This window comes from Poecile atricapillus, chromosome 1 (assembly GCF_030490865.1).
Source record: "Poecile atricapillus isolate bPoeAtr1 chromosome 1, bPoeAtr1.hap1, whole genome shotgun sequence".
Classification (NCBI taxonomy): Eukaryota; Metazoa; Chordata; class Aves; order Passeriformes; family Paridae; genus Poecile; species Poecile atricapillus.
Window position 1 is genome coordinate 99,894,034 of NC_081249.1, and position 21,346 is coordinate 99,915,379.

At 46.4% G+C, this 21,346-nt stretch overlaps 2 protein-coding genes across 2 annotated transcripts; both read right to left on the bottom strand.

Moving 5' to 3' along the window:
* Positions 1–129: 129 nt before the first annotated feature.
* On the bottom strand, positions 130–18,616 carry C1H21orf62 (chromosome 1 C21orf62 homolog). Its single transcript, XM_058840244.1, is given in 7 exon segments — positions 130–2,785; positions 2,787–3,042; positions 3,044–3,179; positions 4,874–5,018; positions 15,518–15,707; positions 16,997–17,131; positions 17,524–18,616. Coding segments are annotated over 3 exon segments (678 nt in total). The 5' UTR covers positions 3,112–3,179; positions 4,874–5,018; positions 15,518–15,707; positions 16,997–17,131; positions 17,524–18,616; the 3' UTR covers positions 130–2,431.
* A 536-nt stretch (positions 18,617–19,152) lies between these two features.
* Positions 19,153–21,049, bottom strand: IL18BP (interleukin 18 binding protein). Its single transcript, XM_058840274.1, has 5 exons — positions 20,674–21,049; positions 20,389–20,451; positions 20,115–20,180; positions 19,748–19,877; positions 19,153–19,629 (listed from the first exon to the last, which is right to left on the bottom strand). Exons 1-5 carry the CDS (start codon positions 20,681–20,683, stop codon positions 19,443–19,445), a joined length of 456 nt encoding a protein of 151 aa, XP_058696257.1. The 5' UTR covers positions 20,684–21,049; the 3' UTR covers positions 19,153–19,442.
* Positions 21,050–21,346: the final 297 nt, after the last annotated feature.

The window sequence follows — 21,346 nt, forward strand, 5'->3', positions numbered from 1 at the left end:
GGAAGGGGGAGAGGGGAGGGAGGGAGGAAGAGGAGGGCCGGGTGATGTAAATAAAAAGTGAGTTATATTAAAGAAAAGATTCATCGTATGAGACGAATTTATTTTACAAAATTTGTTTTATTACACTAGACATACACGTATTTTAGAGACATTGCTGTGGAAAAACACTGCGACCTTCTAATGCAGTACTTGCATAGGGCAAAGCCATATAAAATAGAATTGGGATGATCAGGTTCTTGGTATCCATTGGGGCAGAATAGGGCCTTTGGGAAGATCTCCATAATATCGGAGCTGTGGGCTTTTGTAATTGAGGATCTTTTGCTCTTTCCAGAAAAAAAAAAATCCTGCAGTGGTTGCTTGGGAACTGGAATAAAAGGTCTTTTGCACCAGCCTTATTCAGAGCACTACAGTGGCAAAAGTAACTGGCAATTTAATTTTAATTTAGAAAGCCCATGGACTATTAACCTTGTTTCTTCCCAAGGCCAGAATACATACATCCTCAGCTACTGCTGCATGTGTGAATTTTTGGACATCACAGTCATGGTAATGGGGAATTACCGTGACTTCAGCACATTTTTTTCCAGAGAGCAGCAGTTCTTTGCCGAAGATCATCTAGGTTTCATTTTTCCAGATTTTGGAGAAAGCCTTGGTAACATTTAGAAATCAATATATTTGTGTGTGTGTACTGCCTTCAAGTTTGTGAAGGCAAGGTTAGTTCCCTTGCAGATACAGCTGGAGAAGGCAGTTCCTGGGTAGATGGCATGAATTATGTCTGTAATAGACAGTCATGAGAGGTATCACTAGAAGTATTTGTAATTTGGAGAAAAAGTCTTATGGTTTGTTGCCAAGGTGCTGACAAAGGAAACTACATCTTTATAACAGCTGGTTCAATTGTTCTCTGGCTGAGTTAAATGGAGTTCAGTAACCAGCTTGCAAACACCACTGTGCTTAAATCTATTTGCAATTGCAAATAGATCCCATTAATTCCATCGTTAGCACATTGTTGATTTCAGAGGGAAAGCTCACAGGTTCAAAGTAATGTGGGGTGGACATGTATTTAAGTCTTCTGAAAAATTAAGTTTTGCTTCCTAGCAAAACTGCTCCGTCACTGATTACAGTTATATCAATATAATTATTTAAAATAGAAATAACCTTTCTTTAAAATTGCAGCAGCTTCACTGGTTCCTCAGAACCTTGATAGCCATTCCCCTAAGTGCACAGAGAATCGTGGAATCTCAGATTGGTTTAGGTTGGAAGGGCCCTTCAAGACCACCCAGTTCAATCCCCCCTGCCATAGGCAGGGACACCTTCCACAAACCATGTTGCTTCAAGCTCCATCCCCCCTGGCCTTGGACACTTCCAGGGACGGAGCAGCCACAGCTTCTCTGGGCTGAAGTTTTCTTGTGTTTTGTCTCAGTTTCATGTAATCCATTGCTGGGAATGCAAAGCTCTTACAACTTGCTATTTCAAAGCCTTTATTGTACTATATGGATGGATACAGCCTTAGTTGTATCTCACAGAATTCAAAACCTGCAGACACAGGCAAGGAGCAGACTTTGAGCTATTTTAACAGTCCTGGTATATGTTTTTCAGGGGATGACAACCTTTCTCATGCAACACATCTGAAAATTGTCTGCCTGAAACCTCGCCTCCCTTGTCAGATGAGACTCATTGTATGGGGTATTTCTACTCTCTCTTATGGGAGAACATGACCAGTTTGCCATTATCACAAAAGTTGAAGCTCCCTGCATTTAGGGAATTGGAGGTGTCAGCACATCCGTCATGCAGGTGGCAGCCTCTCCCTGGAAAAATATGGATCAGCTGAAGTGGTCCAGTGGAGAGTATGGGCCATTCACTTAAGGGTTAGACTTGCTGGTCCTTGTGGGTCCCTTCCAACCCAGAGTATTCTGTGATCTGGAAATAAAGATTATGTGTGAAATAAGGAAGAAAGGACAGATGCAGGGAAGTACCTGCTTCACAGAGGGAAGTCCCATACCTGTTTCCTAAATCGCTGAGCATAATGGGAGTAGATTGCACCTCGTAAAACAACCATGAATCTACCTGCTGAGCTGCAATCTAACCTGAGTGGTTCTCTGGGGGTCTTGGATTCTTCTGCAGTGGGAACTACATGATTATGCCTTTTCTGTCCGAGACACAACCTTAAAACAAAATTTATCTGCAGATTTCAATTCTCAACTTAGAATATATAAACAAAAAAATTCTAACAGTGCTTTGGAAAACAGTTGTTTCACATTTACTTTGTTCTTTAAGAAAGTGTTTGCTGAATTAATCTGATGAATCTCTTACATCAAACACCTCTTTGTAGAGTTCTCTCACAGTCCCCTTGTGCATCCTCCTAGACAAACCAGGACAGACTTAAAAGCATCCCATCACTCTTTGCAGCCTCCCATGCCTCTTACTACTGACTGCATTAAATTACTCCATAAATGAATGTTACAACATAGCTCTCATTGTCTGAGGTTGAGAAAACATCTAAGTACAGCAGGCTGGGAAAGTGCTTTATGATACTAGAGACATTTTCCACACTGTATGACTTCAGCAATGAATATCCATTGAAAACTGAGGTATCCAGAAAAGAAATACGTGCAAGCATTTGCCTGTCTTTGTTGTGTGCCTCAAGCAAGTCTTCTTTGTCATTATTGCTGCTGCTGGAGATGGTTATGCTCTGGTCTGGAAATTGTCCCTTGACCTTGTTTACCTGGAGCTTTTGAAGTCCCCAAATGGCCAAATATTCTGTTGGGAGAGGAGTGGTACCACAGAAGGTACCACTTCAAATCCCACACCCTTGTGAAGTTGAGGACTATCCCCAGCACAGAGGTGTCTGTGAACCAGATGCTCAGGTGGCTGTTGTAGGTAGTTTTTTCCATGGTAGGAGGCAGCACTGTTTTGCAGTTGCACATCAAGTTTGCCAGGCAGTAATCACAGTCATGGATAGCCACAGAACAGCTGCAGTTGTGAATTGTGTTTTCCTCAGTCAAAATTAGCACGTGGTTCTTCTGATTTCTCAGAAAAACTGATGTGTATGCCAAGGAATCTGGCCAAAATGAGAGCCAGAAAAATGGAGAACGCAGGGTAGACTATTGGCTTCATTAGTAGGTACCAAGCTGCCAAGCGTCTTCTCCTTATCCTGAATGATTTAGATCACATGGCTTTACCTACTGAGAAAAAGCAATTTCTTTACTATACTAAGGATCTCTCAATGGTTAATATTACTTTGCTTTTCCACTCATTACTTGTTGCAAACCTGGCCTATTTAGAGTCATACTGCAGTTCTGCATTAAGGGGAAACCACAACTACACTGATTTAGAAAACGGATTGTGACTAAAGTTTGGGGCTCCTTTTTTGTTCTTTTTTTGCTCTAAGTGGTTTCATCTGCTTATAACACATTGAACACATTCTTCTCTATGCAGACAGCTCCTTGGTCTGGCCTGTGCAGAGGTAAAGACAGGACAAGGAGTTGTGCAGGACAATTCTTGCTTGTTTCTCCTTTCTGCCTTTTTTGCTTCCAACCAGACAGTGGTGACAAAGGACCCTGTTCTCCACTTCACTGAGTGAGGCAGTCTGAGAAGGCCTAGCAGCAATAGCTTTGTTTTACACCTGAATTGCTAAGTAACATTGTGATAACCTTTCCCTTAAACTGATTGTGGGATATTGTTGGGGATTATGTATTCTTCCTTTCATTTTTTCTTAGCAATAGAATTTTTCCTCATTAGTTGTGGGGAAACCTGACTGCTGGTACCTATTGGGTGCTTGAGAAGACAAAGAGTTTGGCTGGGCCCATGGGGGAAGGAGGCTGCAGGTAAAAGGGAGGGCGGGGGCAGCTACAGACAGAGCTGCTTCTTCTTCTTCTTATTCTTCTTCATCTTCTTCTTCTTCATCTTCTTTGTCTCCTTCTTCTTCTTCATCTTCTTCGTCTTCTTCAACTTCCTCTTCTTTGTCTTCTTCTTCTTTGTCTTCTTCTTCCTCTTCTTCGTCTTTGTCATCTTCGTCTTCTTTGTCATCTTCTTTGTCGTCTTCTTCTTTGTCTTCTTCTTTGTCTTCTTTATTGTCTTCATCATCGTCTTCGTTGTCATCTTCATCATCTTCTTCTTTGTCTTCGTCATCTTCTTCATCTTCCTTTTCTTCTTCTTCTGTGGGCCCTCGCACCCCCTGTCCTGCCAGGACATCCTGCAGTGCCAGCCACCCCGGTGGAGCTTCTGATACATCTTATCCACTGGCCTGGGATTTCTGCTCATTCCTGCCATTCCAGCAGGGTGTTCTTCAGATTCCTGCAGGAGCACTGGGATTGACTGCCCACGGGGAGTTTGTGAAGCAAAGCCTCTCCTCCATCCTCTCCTGTCTTGGCCGAGAAGGGCTGCCACGGGTTCCCTGGTTCTGTTTTGTTATTAATGCCATAGTTGTTGTTTGTTTGCCTTGTTATACATACTAATAAAAAACTATTATTCCTATCCCCATATCTTTGCCTGAGAACCCCTTAATTTCAAAATTATAATAATTCAAAGGGAGGTAGTTTACACTTTTCATTCCAGAGAAGGCTCCTGCCTTCCCTAGCAAACACCTGTCTTCCAAAACAAGACAGATGTACCGGGAAAATGGAGAGAGGGAAAGCATTTAAGGGCAGAAGTATCGCTGGACACAGCACATATTTTTCTGAGCTATGTGAAATGCTGAAAAAAACCAATTTATATCCATGTGAAGCTACATCTGCTCCAGCCTTAGTCTATAAGTTTTAAAGACCAAGGACCACCATGTCTTGCACAGCAACTACTACAGGACAGATCCAGGCCTTGTCAGTTGCTCTGCCCCTCCTTCTTTTATCCTAGCAAAGCAAAATATCAACTTCACACATACCTATGACAATGGAGCAAGTTTCCATCCCAGCCATGGGCCAGCTCAAATGGTTGGGAGCATGTTTGGTGGGGCTCTTGGATTCTCAGCTGCCAGTCCTTTGGTCTTCAGAGTGGGTTTGAATTTTACCAGGAGCATCTGTGTTTTCCTGAAATATTATTATATGATGGTGCAGGCAATGAAACACGGTGCAATTTCTTAACACAAATTATAAAGATGTTGGAAAGTTTGTTTAATTTGATGTAACTGTTTTGAAACACAAGAAGCATTAGAGACAAATTTTGACCAAAGATGACAGATTCTAGTGACAGCAGCAGTAGGGCACATGCTGGACAGAATTAGGTCCTTATCATGTAGAAAGACTGATTCACATCCATAATGTTTGTCTGCAGCACTTCAGAAAACATGGCAATATACCTACAGTTTCGTAGACTTCTATTATTCATATTCTTGTTCCTGTTTATCCTATTCCTGTTCCTGTTCATTTTCTTATCTCATTGCTGTTTTCAGTAAACTGTTCCTATCCCAACACTTGAGCTGTGACTTTTGTGCCTCCAGCTGGAGGTGGGGGGAGGAGAGCATGGGAGGCTTTTTTAGTGTGAGTACTAAAGTGGAGAATACCATTCCCAAATCATGACAGAAGGATGCAGACATTTAAGTTTTTAAATCAAATTTCATATATGTTGTGGAACATACCAGAAATTCCAGTCCAGCTGCTGGCTGATGTTTAACTCCAAAGGTCAGACTCACCCAAGCTGTAGATGTTGTGGTATCATTATTGCTAGAAATGTTTCCACTATCTAAGCATTTAATCACATTGGAGAATCTGTTACTACACCTCCATACTGCTTATTTTCTCAGTCCTTAATAGTGGCTGATAGACAATTGTGATAGACCAGAAATCTGTAATATCAACACAGTTTCACAACTAAATGAAATGATTTTAAGTTTTCTGTGTTGGAGGTAGTAATTGCAAGAAATCCTAGACAATGTTGACAACATGAGTTTGGACTAAGTAAAAGAGATTCAAACTCCCACCTATGTCAAAAGAAGTGATACTGCTTCTTCCACTTAACATTTGAGGGCTTAATATTCATAAAACATTAGATTAAAATACTTTGATGCATCCTCATTAGTTTTAACCCTTGTTTCCTTTCTTTTTCTCAGTACCTGAAGAGTGGAGAACCTTTAAAATTCTCTACTGGTTTGCAGCCAACCAATCAGGCTTAGCTTAGCTGATAACATTTAGGCCCCATCCATCAGAATCCAAACAAAATTCTAAATTCTGGCATTCCAGGAAATTCAGACTCCAGAAATACATCTATTCTTCTCTGTTCCCTGCAAGTCAGGAACATTCCTATCCAGTTCTCAGGATTTAGTTTCTGTGTGGCTTTGGTGAGAGATATGCAAGAAGAAAAATACATTGCAGGTTATGTGTCTGTGAAGTGTCAAATGCAACACATCTTTTCTTAAGCTAAGAACTATCTACAAAAAAATATGCATTATATGGTTCCTAATCAAACCACATTGCTGTCTCCACTCCTTAAGGCTTGGGAAATGATTTGCTTTAATTTTTAGGGATGGCAGAACTGCCCTCAGTAGGGCTCCAAGAGCCTATTTTTTGTAATACTGTCATTAAGATGAAATAAAATATGGGGTGATTTTCTTGCCTGATGTAGTTCTGTTCTCCATCATCTCCAAAATTAAAAAGATGGAGTATTTCAGAAAACTATAGAATATGGTATGTGTGGTACATCTTTCCACCATGGTCTCTCTCTGAGCATTACCCACTTCCCTTAACAGAGATAATTTATCTCTTGAACTCACCAAAATAGTTTTAGACATAACCTATAGAAATTCAAAGAATGCAGCAGTTTGTGCTAAATGTCAAGATCTTCTATGCAATTTTCTAGGGTAAACTGGTGGGTATGCCTTCATCTCTTCCCTAAGTTTTCAGTAAAATTTAGCTAGACTTCCAGTATAATCAGTACAACCATTTAAAGTCTCATCCACCTGACACAATGCATTTTACAACTGCTCTCCATAAGCTATTTGACACGTCCTTATGTAACGTAGCAGGTGTAGAAGTTCTGTAAAAATCATAGAAGCCTTTTTCAGCTTTCTAGTTTGTATTAGAAGACTTTTGAATTCAGGAAACAAGAATAGGCTTTGAACTCTGAACTTGGCAAATTATCTGGAAGCTCTTTGGCTCACTGATGGGTAACAAAAACCTACCTGCTTTTATGTATCTGTTCTGATGAAAAGAATAACTCCTTTGTCTACAGAAGCTCAAGCTAAGAAGGAGCTGGTTTGCATTTTATTTCCATGTAATTGTCCATTAGCTGGTTTAGACCATCATTCTTGTCCAGCCTTATACTCAGTGTTCATCAATGCTTGAAAGTGGCTAGAGTAATAAAACTGGTAACACATCTGCATAACAAAAGTGATTGAACTTTTTAATTATGAGTGAGATGATTAACAAATACATTTTTATTAAAACACAGAATGACTCCATAGCCTAAATGTGTCATATACTAAGTGATCTAATGCTGAAGATTCTAGCTAGATAATTATCACCCTGGTAAACACCTCTCCTTGTCCAATCCAGCAAAAAATAAATTTGTCCAAGCAGATGGTGATTTATTCTAACAACATAATTTCTCCATGGTGCTATTATTTCTAACAACATCCCAGACAACCATGGTTCAAATGATGCGTGCCTTCCACTCAACTGCACTGGTATTTGTTCTAAGTTGGTCTCATAGAGTCAGCTAAAAATTACACTGTGTTTTGAAATTATGCTTTGTGATTGCAATGTTTCCTTTTATGAATTACTGGTCAGTTTTTGTTCCAGTGGTAAATTTCAACAAATTCCCCCACCCCTGCAAAGGTAAATTAGAGATAAAGTCTACATTCCTGTCCTTTCCATCTTTACATGCTCTGGTTGGGGACCTACAATTAGAAGTATTAAAAACAAGAGGACAGTAAAACTAGGAGATGAACAGCTACTGAGACCTTTCACCACCACCACCACCCCACTTGGCTGACCAGAATCGAACTGTGGCAAGCACTTAGTGTGTGAGAATGAAGCGAGAAATCTGTGCATAAGGACACATTGGTGCCTAGAATAGTTATTAGACTGTATTGCCCCAAAGGTCTTTTGTTATGTCAGGGTAAAATGTCATCCAAATTCACTGAGCAGTGGTAGCACATTGCTACCCCATGGAAATTACTGATAGTTAATTCAATTCTTCAAACAGCTGAGAATGTTTCCCCAGCAGTTACCTACCAGTTACAGCATTATAACACCTTTGAAAAGTATTGAAGTGTGCATTTTGGTTTCTATGAACTGAAGATACCTCAGTTCTGGTGTCAGAGAGTAAAGATTCAGCAATTAAAAGACAAGTTCTGATACTGCCACTGCAACGGCTGTCTGGGAAATGGGGAGGTGGAAGTGAGATATGGTTGAGATCAAAAGTTAGTTGTCCTGATGCTGCTAATTATCACGAAGACCTTGGTGATTGGCATAATTCTCTTGATTTTCATGTGGCTGAAGTCTGAAGCTACCATTGTTTTCCTCATAGACATCCCTGGGAGTGTTCAAGGCCAGGTTGGACAGGGCTTTGATCAACCTGATATAGTGGAAGATGTCCCTGCATATAGCAGAGGTTGAAATGAGCTGGGCTGTAAGGTCATTTCCAACCCAAAAATATCCTGTGATTCTCTCAGAGGCTGGGTGGAGGAGAGGCAACTGCAGCCCAGAGTTGGGATGGATGAATGAAGGAGAAACAAGGAGTAAGAATCCTTCTTCAACAAGTCAGGAAGCTCTTATCAGGGCAGAATATCCAGAAAGAGAACAAAACTGAGCTCCTGGGGCAGGCTTTTCTCTAACTTTACAAGCCTTTTTTGACCAAAAGGAAAGGGAAAACATTTCTGTAGAAGAGCCACCCATGATGCTCCTTCTGTGGCTCCTGATTAGTGTGGTATATATCCAACCCAGTGTTTGTTGTTCAGTAATGAGTTGTTCTTTCCATGCAAGAGCTAGCTGAGATCCTAGAAGCTGCCTCAGAGTCCCTGCAGCCTGCAATGCTGGCCTGGGAGGGGTAAGGCCACTGCTGTTGGCAGCTGGAATCTCTGCAATAGAGAGGGGAGAAGGGAAGCTGCATTCTCTGCTTAGCAGCAAAAAAAATGCCAATTATTTTAGGGAAATACTTCTTGTAGCAAAAACCTGCTTCTTAAAAAAACTATTCTGAGTGATCTAAATGTACTAAATAATTTTTTCATTCTTTGTCCTGAATGGGGGGCTTCTCAGGCGAAAATCAGACAAGATATAAATAGCAGCAGAAAATTATTAGTTTGATTGTTTCAGCCATGCATGGTTTTAGATGTGTATCTTCCTTCCAGCATGGAAACCCATGGTTTATTATGTGTTATCCCAAAGGTTTTCTAGCACAAGATTCCAGCGCTGTTCCTTTTGTTTCACAGGTTTTGATTGCTAAAGGGGATTTTCAGTGCTTATTTACTAGTAGCATTATTTCAGGTTTTTTGAATCTGCTTTGATAATTCCATTTTATATTTTTCTCTCTAATTGCAGATCTGTGTATTAAAAAACTACAAAAAAAGCAATAAAAAGACTTTGACTACTGCGTGAGAATGCTACTGTCACAAGGAAAGTTTATCCTATTCAATGGAAATTCCAAGCCTATAAAATTGATTTCTTCTATTCTTTCTTCAGAAAAAAAAACTAATTAAAACCCCTCATTGACCACTTGTACTCACATACACCTATCTGAAAGTGTAAAGAGGAGTTTAAATTGGAATAATTTTGTGCAGCTTGAGTAATGTACACAGGATGAATAGCAAACCAAATTTAGATCAAAATGTCATTTTGAACTGAGCAGGTGTTAAAATATAAGATTACAGGAAAATGCAATGAGTCAGTCCCTGAATAAACCTAATCTGAATCTTGACTGCAGACTAGCTACATAATCTGATCAGAAAACCCTAGGGAGACTGTGGCCTTGAAGAAAACAAACTGCTGGATTTGATATTTTTACTCCATGGGAATTTTAGGAATTCCCTAAGTGGGCTGATTGCTGAGAGGAATTTTGTTTTCCTTCTCTGCTTAAAAAAATACTGTACTTATTTATTGCAAAGTCAGAAAGTACTTTGGACCTGATTAGCGTAAGAAATTTGATAACCAGGATGCCTTGGCAAGAAAAAACAGAGCTTTGAAGATTGCAAGAAGATTGAATCAGACTGGTGACAGGGAGGATTAAATCAAATAGATGTTGCAAAAAGGTGTAAGTTTATATGTTTGTATGATATTTAAGCCAATCACTGTAGTAAAAAATTACTAGCTTTCCTAGAATGGTATATAAGCTTATGTAGCCCACAGTAAATTTGGATTCTGATCACCACTCAATTGTCCCTGTCTCTCTCCATCACCAATACTTATTTAGTTAGTCCATAAATAAATTGAGGCAAGTAAGTTTGTGATCAAAGCTGAAGTTCTACAGCCTTTCAGGCTGCAGCACAATTCATTCTTGTTGTCAATAGCTTGAAAATTATATTTGCATCTGCTTGTGCAGCTGAACACTGGGCTACTGGTATTAGGTTGCAGCGGTGGAGTGCTCAAGTGTAGTAGAACAAATTCCTTCCCAGTAAGATAAAAATGCAAGATAAAATAGGCAATACTGTAGCACTGAACTTGAAAAACACACTTGAAATGTTCACTGTATGGGTATTTTGATTTTCAGGTGTACACAGACTCCAGAAGAGGCAATTAATCTATAAACACCTCTTTAAAATCCTCGAGCCTGTCCATCCTATGCAGAGCTTCTGTCCACAGCAGAGGCAAACATTACAGCGGGGAAGGCTGTGGCATAGAACTGCAGGGAGACAGAAAAACAGGAGAAAACTCAAGGGAAAAGAGGACATTTTCTTCTCCCAAAGAACTGGGAGTGGTGATACCTCCCTTTTCCGCCCAGATGAAGGTTACCCTCAGCAGGTCAAAGCCGGATTACTCCCAGCCCTGAGAAAGCAGAAAGGAAGCATGTGCAAGAACTTCATTTTCATGCTGTGTTTCATACATGCAGCCTGCACTTTTGCTAATAAAGAGTAGGGGACCAGGATGAGTGGCACAATTTGCTTTGCCAGAACATACCTTGAGCTATTCCAGCTTGGAGGTGTGCACAATACATGCTGTCTGTGCAAGGGAAGGCAGACACACACTGACCTGGGTATTCACATTTGAATTGCATCACAATAAGAATTTACATAAATGAAAAGGGAGAAGGAAGATTAATGAAGATAAATAAATATTTACCAGCATGGGAGGAGAGAACTGTTTTGCACAAATGTAAGGTAGAATGATTGGTGGAGTTGCTCTCTGGGATTTAAAATTTTCAAAAAAACACACAAGTGTATATCCATGCATAAAGCATGAATGTGCAGGCTCACAATTACACAATTACATTTTCATACAAGAAGTACTTCTGTAATTGTAAGGTATGCATAGTCAAAGCCCTGTTCATTCATGTGTCCTCAGAAAGAGACACCTTCTGGGAAGCCAGGTGTCCCAAGGATGGGTGGTCAGCGCTGTCCAAAAAAACAGAGCTACCCTTGGTGGCTCAAGCAGAGCACTTCAAAACTGAAGTACTTACATTCCTTTTTAAAAGATTTTTTTTTTTAATTTCATTTTTTATGTCAAATCAACTACTCCCTGGAATAAGAGCACTTACACTGAGTGAACTTTAGGAAAGGAAGCTTGACTGCAATCTTGGTTATTTCCCAGTACCCTTTCTAATGTGACCTGGACAAAAGTTCAAGTTAAATATTACATGAAACTTAAGATTTGCTAATCCCAAAACATAATTCTGAAAATTAGTCTATTGTAGAACTAAATTTTCTATTGTTCAGATCCCAAATAAGGGGAAAAAAAGTGAGATCAGAAAGCTGCATGATGAAAAAAACTGGTATGAAATATTAGTGGTCACTAAGCAACAGGAGACTGAAACTCTGGAGCAGGGTACCTTGGGGCCAGATATCTCAGCTTTGTTCACTCAGACAGTGGATGTTGTCATTGCCATTGAGACTCCAGAGCTACACAGAGATAGTATATTTACTTTAGTTTGTCCTTACTGTATCACTGACTTTATTTATAAATTAAATGGCAGAATAAAACAGAGATCCTAGATGCTCTTTCATTGAGCCTTCTCTTCCAATGCTCTTCTCAAGGCAGTTTTAAGTGAATGTCTCAAATCCTGTTGGCTGGAATAATTCCCATGAAAATTCCTGTCCCCTTTTAAGATTTGCCTAAGAGTCTTTGCAAAATGGAGCAAAATCTCTCAACCATTCTTTGTGGTTATTCTTCATGTAACTATTAATTATTATCTTAGGCATACAGGTACAATGTATAAACAATTGCAACACATGAAAGGCAAATTTTACAGAATCTGTTACTTCATCTTCATTATAAAGCAACAAATTTGAAACATAAATGTGGCAATGTGCCTCGGGGGGAGGCAAAAGAGTTACATTGTCCCACCCCAAACCCTTGTGAAGGGCGGCCCAGGAGTTCTGATTGGGTTTGAGTCCCTGGGGGGTTTCTCCCTTGGTGTGTTTCTAGTGGTCCCTGACCCTGAACTCCACCCTCAAAGGTGGAGACCCTCAAGAGTTCTGTCCCTCAAAAACCCCTGCTGTGCCTCTGTTTGGGGTTGTTCTGGATCTGAGTTTGCTCCCATGCTGAATAAATGGTTTCATGAACAGAAGCTCATCTCGTTGGTGTCCCATGCTGGTCCCCAGAACCCTGCAGCTTCCCTGGATGAGATCCTGTGGTTGTGGACTGCAACACATAAATACCTGCTAGGAAGAGTTACTGAAAAGGGAAACAGCCTCATTCATAAAAATACAAGCTATTAAATGTTTCTCTCTTATCTACCTCTCTCCTTTAAAGCCACGCATGGAAAACACCATCTTTGTGGCATGTTTTACATTCCTGTTTTCACAGCAGAGTACCTACTGAATGCTAGAATTTCTGCTGCTAGCCTGGGACTAACTGTGCTGATTAAGCAGTGAGATTATTTGCAAGACCTGATAAGCAGCTTCACAAGGAAATGCAGTAGGAGTACCCCAAAAAATCACAAGGCAACGTGCTGTGGAGCAAAGGCACTCTAGCAGGGTACATGTAAGAAACAAAGACTAAGATTTACTGTGATTCAAATGAAAATATATTTGCTGCTTTTTCAAAAATAATGCCTGGCCTTTACATGCTCCAGGTCCCTGTGAGAATGACTGATACTGGTACACAGTATCAGTATACCAAAGTCAGGAGGAGTTAGGGTGCCATTCAGAGCCTGGGCATCTAGGCATTTTTTTTTCCTAGCAAATGTCCAAGCCATGAGCAGACAGTTTCTCCAGAAAGCTATGGGAAATGATGTCAAGGCTTTGCTAAATCCCAAGTAGATAATCCACAGCCTTTCACTCACACCCTGAGCAGGTCATCTTGTCACAGCAGCCAGGTTGGTCAAGCAGGGCTTGCCTTTCACAAACCCATGCTGGCTGGGCCTGATCCCTGGTTGTCCTGCATGTGCCACATGATGGCACTCAGGATGGTCTGCTCTTTCCTCATTCTTTGTCTCTGGGTTTTCCCAGCCATCCAATAAAGGAGATTCTCCTTAGCCCTCATTTTGTGGTTAATGTATGTATAGAAACATTTATTTTATTGTCTTTTACAGCAGTGGCCAGATAGGCTTCTATTCTTCTTGTTTTCTCTCTGCATAACCTCATTACATTCTTGTTGCTTTCCTGACTTGCTGTCTCTTTCAAATGTCATCAACTCTTTTTTTTACTCTGAGTTCCAGACAAAGTTCTTCTCCCTCTGGCTCTTCTTTTAGCATAGCCTGCTCCTGTGCCCTGAAGATTCCTTCTTACAGCATGTCCAGCCTTCCTGGGCTCCTTTGCTGTTCAGGACAGCTTCCTGAGAGATTCTGTCAACCAAAGTCTGCTCTCAGGGAGTCCAAGGTGGCAGTTCTGCTGACCCTCTTCCTTACTGCTCCAAAAATCCAAAACTCTCTCCTTTCAAGGTCACTGTGCCCAGGATGGCCTCCCACCATGCACTAGTCCTTCTCTCCTCACAAACAGCACGTCCAGGAGGTGCCTTCCCTAGCTGCCCCCTCACCAGCTGTGTCAGAAACATCTCTTCCACACACTCCAGGGACCTCCTGAACTCTCTCCTCTCTGCTGGATTGTATTTTCATCAGATGTCTGCTGTGTTGAAGCCCCCATGAAGACAAGGGCTGGCCATCATGAGGCCTTGTCTACCTCTTGGTCAGGTGATCTGTGTGGGCCTTCCCCACAATTCTTACCCACCAACCCTCGACACTTGCATCACCACTGTCAAGCTCTAGACAGTCAAAACACTCCTTCACATACAGGACTACCCCACCACCCCTCATTCCTTGCCTGTCCCTTCTGAAGAGTTCACCACCATCCACTGCACCATTCCAGTGGTGCTAGTCATCCCACCATGTCTTTGTGATGGCAACAATGCCATAGATTTCCTCCTGCACCATGCCTTCCAGGATCTCCTGTTTGCTGTCCTCGCTGCAGGCACTGGGGCAGATGCACTGGGTTATCAATCCTGATGCCTTTTTGGGTTTTGGAGCTTTTTGGGGAGAGAAGCTCCAATTCCTGAATGGCCATTCTCAGGAGCTTCCATGGTTTCTGGCACATCAATAACACTTGCACTCTTGCTGCTTCAAGGATCTCTATCTCCTGTGTTTACTGAGATGGTAGCCTGAATGACCATCCTTGGAACAGTGTCAAGCCACTCCCAGGCTTATCTCAAGTGACCTGGTTTTCATCCCCTTCCCCCTTCAAATCCAATTTAAGGCTCATTCAACATGCCCTACTAAGTCCTGCACAAAGATCCTTTTCCCTCTGAGACAGGTATAGCCAGTCTGTCACCAGTAGGCTTGTTGTCATCTAAACCATCCCATGATCAAAGCCTCCAAAATTCTGTTGGTGACACCTGGCTTAAAGCCAGGGATTTGTCTGTACAACTTTCCTATTTCTACCCTGAGCAGTGGACCCCCCAGGCCAACCTTCCCCAGTTTTACTACCTGTGGTTGGGAATATGCCTGGGGTCAGCTGGAGTCCAATGGCCATATCCCTTCCCAACTCCTTTCAAACCCCCACCCTACTTGCTGGTGGGGCAGCATGAGGTGCACCAAAGGCCTTGATGCTCAGTATTGACTGAAACATCCTGGTTTATCAATGCTCCCTCCAGCAAAAATCCAAACCACAGCCCCAGGGAAGAAATAGAACTTCTCCTCCGCCCTGCATAGTACATTCTCAGGTCCTGTGGTATCCAATACCCCACCAGCCCCTTCCCACCCTTAGCTATCATGCACAGATATAATTCCTTTAGTCTATGGACTACTCCTATGAAATATCCATAAAATGCCCATAAAATGTCCGCAAATCCTCACAAAATCATAGAATCACAGAATGGTTTGGGCTGGGAGGGACCTTAAAGCTCATCTTGTTCCAGCCCCCTGCCATGAGTAGGGATACCTTCCACTTGACCAGGTTGCTCTCCAGGCCCCATCCAACATTGAACCTTCCCAGGGATGGGACATATACCTGCTCTAGTTTGGTCTTCTGCACGGCTGAAGTGCCTCCTGGGGTGTGTCTGTTCTGCTGGGGGTTTATGCATGGCCACACACTTTGAGGTGTTCCAACATGACCTCCAGCACAGCCACAGATGCTTCAAGGTGTGCCTTCTCCAGCATGGTTTTATTCTTGGGCCACATTTCCTTCAGAGGTGCTCCTGCTGAAGAATGGACATACCCATGGTCACTGATGAGGTGTCTTGCTTCCACATGGATACATCCACAGGTCACATTAAACAGAAGAATCCACTAATGAGAACCAGACTAATTTACAGTAAGGCATGCACAGGAGCCCTGTGGTTTTACTTTCCCTTCCTCCTTGGCCTCCAGGGCTGCCCTGGCCGGGCGCTCCTCCCACCAGAGCTTACTCCTCATCCCAGCTGCCCCAAGGGGACAGTGTCTCCTTCTCCTCACCAGGGTTCCCCAGCTAGATTCCTGCCCTCAACCAGGGATAGTGCTGCTTGCATTTCTCCCACTACAGTAAATCCTTCATGTGCCATCCCAGTGAGCCCCAGGACCCCTCCTCCTTGGTGTCCCCAGCACCTCAAACTCTCATCCCCCTGACCCCTCATCACCCATGGATATCCCCCCATATCTGGCTGTTGTTCACCTCCCTGCTGGCTGATGGAGCCCCTTGTCTGGGGAGGCCCCAGCTCCTGATGGATGTGAACCTGACCAGTACATGGGGGTGATGGGTGAGAATGGCCAAGTTACTGTTGCCTGCATAGGAGGAGTCAGAGGTGGCTGAGCCACAAATGATAAATTTTTGGGGGTTCACTTTGGCTTGAAAGGGTGCCTAGCCATAGGCTGCCATCCCAGTGTCATGAGCATTGGCCCCATGGTCCCCCTGCTTTGTCTCTGAACCTCCAAGTCTGCTGTGCCCTGCTGTGCAGACCCAGATCCCCAGGGAGAGGTATTGCTGCTGACCGGAGCCACAGCCTAAACCATCCTCAGCAGCATGATGGGGATTGGGGCAAGCACCGCATCCCAGGTCAGGAGCACCCTGCACCCATGCACCCATAAGCTCAGGACATGCTGCTGGCTGGGATCCCAGTGGGATTGCTCCTGGTGGGTGACACAGCAAAGCAGGTCTCAGCTGGTGCTGGCATCAGTGTCTGGGTCAGTGCTGGGACATGTGTCAAGGAGGGGCTCTGCCCTGTGATGCAGCTGGAGTGCGTTCCCTCAGCCTGCCCTGTGTCTCTCTGCAGCCCCTCCCAGGCCCCACCAGCCTCCCTGACCTGACCTTGCTCCTGCTGCCACACCCTCCCCAGCCACTCACAGAGCAACCAGTTGCTTCCCTGTCTGCAGCACCGCAGCACCTGGGGGCTTCCCTCAGCGTGGCTCTGCCTGCCATGGAGCATCTGCTGGCCAGGACCCTGGCCACCAGCAGCCCCCCACACCGTCAAGACCTCCATCTCACCAAGGAGATAGTATGGAAGATGGCCCCCACCTTCTTAGCTGCTACTGTGTCCATGGGAACATTGCAGTACCACCAACCCATCCATGCTGGCTGCTCCACCTCCACCTCCCTCTGGAAAACGGGCACCCTGCCCTTCAACTGGGATGACATCTTCATGATGGAGACCTGTTGCAGTGCATTTTTTTTCATTATATTTGATTCAATTACCTTCTGTATTGTTAAGTTGTATCCCCATTCCCCCTTGTTAATAGTTTAGTCCCAGTTGTGCCCTCCTACCCCAGTTGCCAGTCCACCCTGATACCTGCCCTTTGTTCCCAAATGTTCCCTGTTCCCCCTCCCATTAAGTTGTCAATCCTCCCTTGTGCCAACCTCCTGCCTGGACTGTCCTGTTTGAAATTCCCCTATTCCTCCAAGCCCCATTGGACCATGTGCCCCACTCTCCTCCCATTGTTACCCACTGGTTTATGTATTGTGTAACTCTGCCTTGTGTTCTTCCCCTAAGTCTTCCCTATTGGTATATTATTTGTACACTCCCCTTGCTCCTCCCCCTTACTTACATGTATCCCTGTATCTTTCGTCTTTCATCCCTGGCACCTTCAAGAGAATGAATCCCTTTTGGAAGCCACATGGAAGACCTCTCCCTCATCCTTGCTCCTGCCCTTGATGCTGGACAGCCAGTGCCGTAGAGCATCAGCCCTAATCTGCCCTGCTTTCCAGGAGCAGCCCACTCTTGGCTCGGTGCTGGGAGCTGGCTGGGGAAAAATCCGGCACTGTGTCAGAGACCTGCTACAGTGTCCCTACCAAGGACTTGTTCCATAAGGACAAGGAGGTCCTCATCTTGCTTTTCCAGATGTTTGAGGTTGCTGAAATTGCCCTCTTCCAGCTGTTTCCAACTGTGCTCAGCACCTACAACTGTGATTTTGTGAAAGGTGATGTCCCTGGAAGACAGCCTCTCCCACCGCTGGGCCATGGGGACATGCGGCAGGGAATGGTCCTGTCCCATCAGCTCTGCCAGGACAGGGAGGTCTCGATCTTGGTGGTGGGGAGGGCATGCCATGGACACACATCCTTGCACATCTCAGAGCAGCTCTCACCTGTGGTTTGCAGTAGGGTCTGTGGGCAGCAAAGTGTGACACAGTGTGCCACAGCATGGCGCGAGATGGCATGGCAGGGCTGGGTGCCACGGTGTGCAGTGAGAAGTGTACTGCTGCCATCACACTGCAGCAAGGAGAAGGGGTCAGGGATGGAGCCACCAGCATCAGGGGAACAGCAGGACAGGATGGGGGACACAGAGATACCCGCACAGGGTCCTGCACGGCAGGTATCTGTGCTCAGCCTGGCCATAATGTCACTGCCCCCAGGACATTGGCTGAGCCTGACAGAGGCCTTTGCTGAGTGGCAGCTGTGGTGTCAGGATGCAGCTGTATGTGGGGTCTGTGAGAGGCTCTCCCAGGAACGGAGTCTGGAATTAACTGGGCTAGGGGGTACAGCAGGGCTGCCTTGGACAGGTCCCTGCCCAGGTGGCTGCTCCACTGCTTGCCTTCCCCTAGCTCTTAAGAGTCACTGTGGGACTGGGGTGTCCCCAGGGGGCTCCTGTGGCTCCCTGGGCTGAGGGCAGCTCATGGGGCCTGTACCTGGAGGCTTCTCCACTCCCCCCCACCCTCATCCCTATCCCTCCCATATTCTGAGCATCCTGAAGTGTGATTCCCATAGCCCAGGGGTTGCTCAAGGGGTTTGGGATTTGTTCCCCAGCCTGTACCACAGCCCAGTGGGTCACACCCCCCACAAGCACCTGAGGGAGCAAGAAGGGGCCTGGCAATAAAGAGCAGGGGCCCTGCCATCACAGGATGGTTACAGGGGTTGCCCCATGGAGCAGCAGTGCCATGCTGAGGAAGAGTCCCAACCCCCGCCAGGTGCAGAGAGGGATGTGGTGGGCCCATCTTCTGGGGTGCCTGCACCCCAAGGCTTCTCCACCCACACTCTCCTCCAGGGCAGGGCACAGCTGTTGTGCCAGGTATTCCCTGAGCATAACTGGGAGTACTGTGGCTCTCTAGCCCTTCACTAGGCAGGAAGGGGGTCAGGAATGGATCCTACACTTCATTGACCCCAGGGCTACCTTGTCTCCCTCCCTCCTCATCCCACACGTGCCCTCTACACCCTTGGGCACCATCACCAGGATGCAGGTGACACTGGGAAGCCTTGATGTACTTTAATAAACTCTGGGGTCCCAAAGCCAGCTATGGGCAGGGCTGGTTCCAGCCCAGGCAGCGCTCCTGACTCAGCTTGGGGCACCAGGAGCCCCACTCACAGTGGGGCCAGCATATGTGGGGCCATGCAGTCCCCAAAGCAGAGGCGTCACAGAGACGGGCCTCCCTGGAGGTGTCACATGTGCATGCAGTGGTGTGGGGCTGTCAGAGCAGGGAGCTGCACTGCAGGGTGCTCACTCAGCACCCAGCACGGGAGCTGCTCCTCCATCTCAGCCCAGGCCCTCACTCTTCCCAGTGACGGGGGCCAGTGCTGGCGACGGCCATCGCACCTCCCTGGTGTCGACACCGAGGGGACTGAGCACCACGCAGGTGAAGTTGGTGTGCAGGTGCTGCTTGTCGAAGGAGCTGAAGTGCAGATCACGGTGCAGGGCCAGCCCCGAGCCCTGCGGCTCCTCTCTGGGGAGCCAGCAGGGACCAATCAGTGTCTGGTCCAGACGGGCAGGCCCAGAGGCCCTGCCGCAACCGGGGCTGCCCCACTGTCACTGCCCCCCAGGCCTCCTGTCCCCATACTCACTGCACTGTCCCCTCACGCACAGCCCCATCCGGGTGCAGGCTCTCCACGAAGAAGCCGTTCTCCAGCCAGTAAAGCAGCGTCAACTCTGGAAGCTCACTCAACGCCTCGCACGACACAGTCACGCTCTCGCCTGCAGCCAGAGGGAGCATGAAGGGCAGGAGGGCTACAAGGGTCCCCAGTGCCCCCCAGGCACAGTCACAGCCCCCCTCCCCAGCTAAGGGGAACATTCCCCCATCTCATCAGCACCCTGAAATCTTGGCTGCAGGTGGAGGATTCACCTTGTGTCTGCTGGAGGCTGGCACAGGAGCTGACCCCCACTGCAGCCTCCTCACCCTTAGGCCCTGCCATGCCCCCGAGGGTCTCTCACCTGGGCGGGGGAGCTCTGCTGGCATCCGCAGCATGGTGATACTGGGTGGCTGCAAGGCTATGGCACCTGGGGGAGCAGAGTGAGGTGAGATGGGAGGTCAAGAGTGATGCCAAGACCCCATATTTTTGTAGTGGGCGAGCAGGCAGGGTCCCATAAAGGGATGGGGGCAATGCTTATCCCCAGAACCCTGAACAGGCCTCTTGAGGGGCATAGAGCCCGGGGTCCTTAAGGCCCGAGCCTTAAGCTCCCCAGCCCCACAGTAACCCCCACTTACCTGTGCAGCAAGCAGCCAGGCTCCAACAGAGCAGAAGGATCCAGGCAGGGCGTCCCAGGAGCTCTGCAGGCAAAAATGGAGCTCAATGCTGGGCACCCAGGGATTATCCCCATGAGCTTTGGGTGGTTCTCCCAGAATTCCCTGAGCCTGGGATGGTCCCGTCCTCTCAACATCCTCCCAGCTGGCCATGGCACCCCCAGCATGCTCCCCCCAGGACTCCCCAGGTCGATGATCCCGTACCCTCGTATCCACCCAGCACCCCCCGAGTCTGGGATAGTCCCGTACCCCCCAGCATCCTCCTCCCGAGATCCCTCGAGTCGCGGCTAGTGTCCCTCAAGGCTGTCCACCCACCGCTCCGGTACACACGGGGAGCCCGTGGCTCAGACACGGGGCGGCGGCGCTCGGGACCGCGGCGCTTTATGAGGCGGCCCGGGGAGGGGCGAGAGGCAGCGCCGTGACTCACCGGGAGCCGCCCTCGGCCCCGGCCACGTGGCGCAGCGGCACCGCACGGGGACCCTCACCTGGACGGTGATGTGTGTCAATGGCTCCTCTGCAGCCACGTCCCCGAGCCCCCTGAACGTGCCTAGTGTCCCCATGCCTCCTGCACCTGGGGATACACAGTCCTCAGGCACTCCCGTGATCCGCATCCCATGACTCCTGCCCCGCCCCACATCTCCGCCCCGCCCCTGGGGGACCATCCATGAGCTCCCCAGGGATGGCGGACTGGGGCCCAGCTGGGCCCCGCAGTGTCCGGCACCGGGGGCGCTGGCTGAGTGTCACAGGATTCTGAACATGCTGGTTCGTTCCCCGATGCTTTGGGATCAGAAGCAAGGCAGGGTCTGCACAGGAGGAAGGAGGGTGAAGCATCCAGGAAACTGAGTATGACACTGCTGGGGGAGCTTGGGTGCTGGCCCCTCGGTGTCCCAGCCCATGCAGAACAGCAGATAGAAACCCCCAG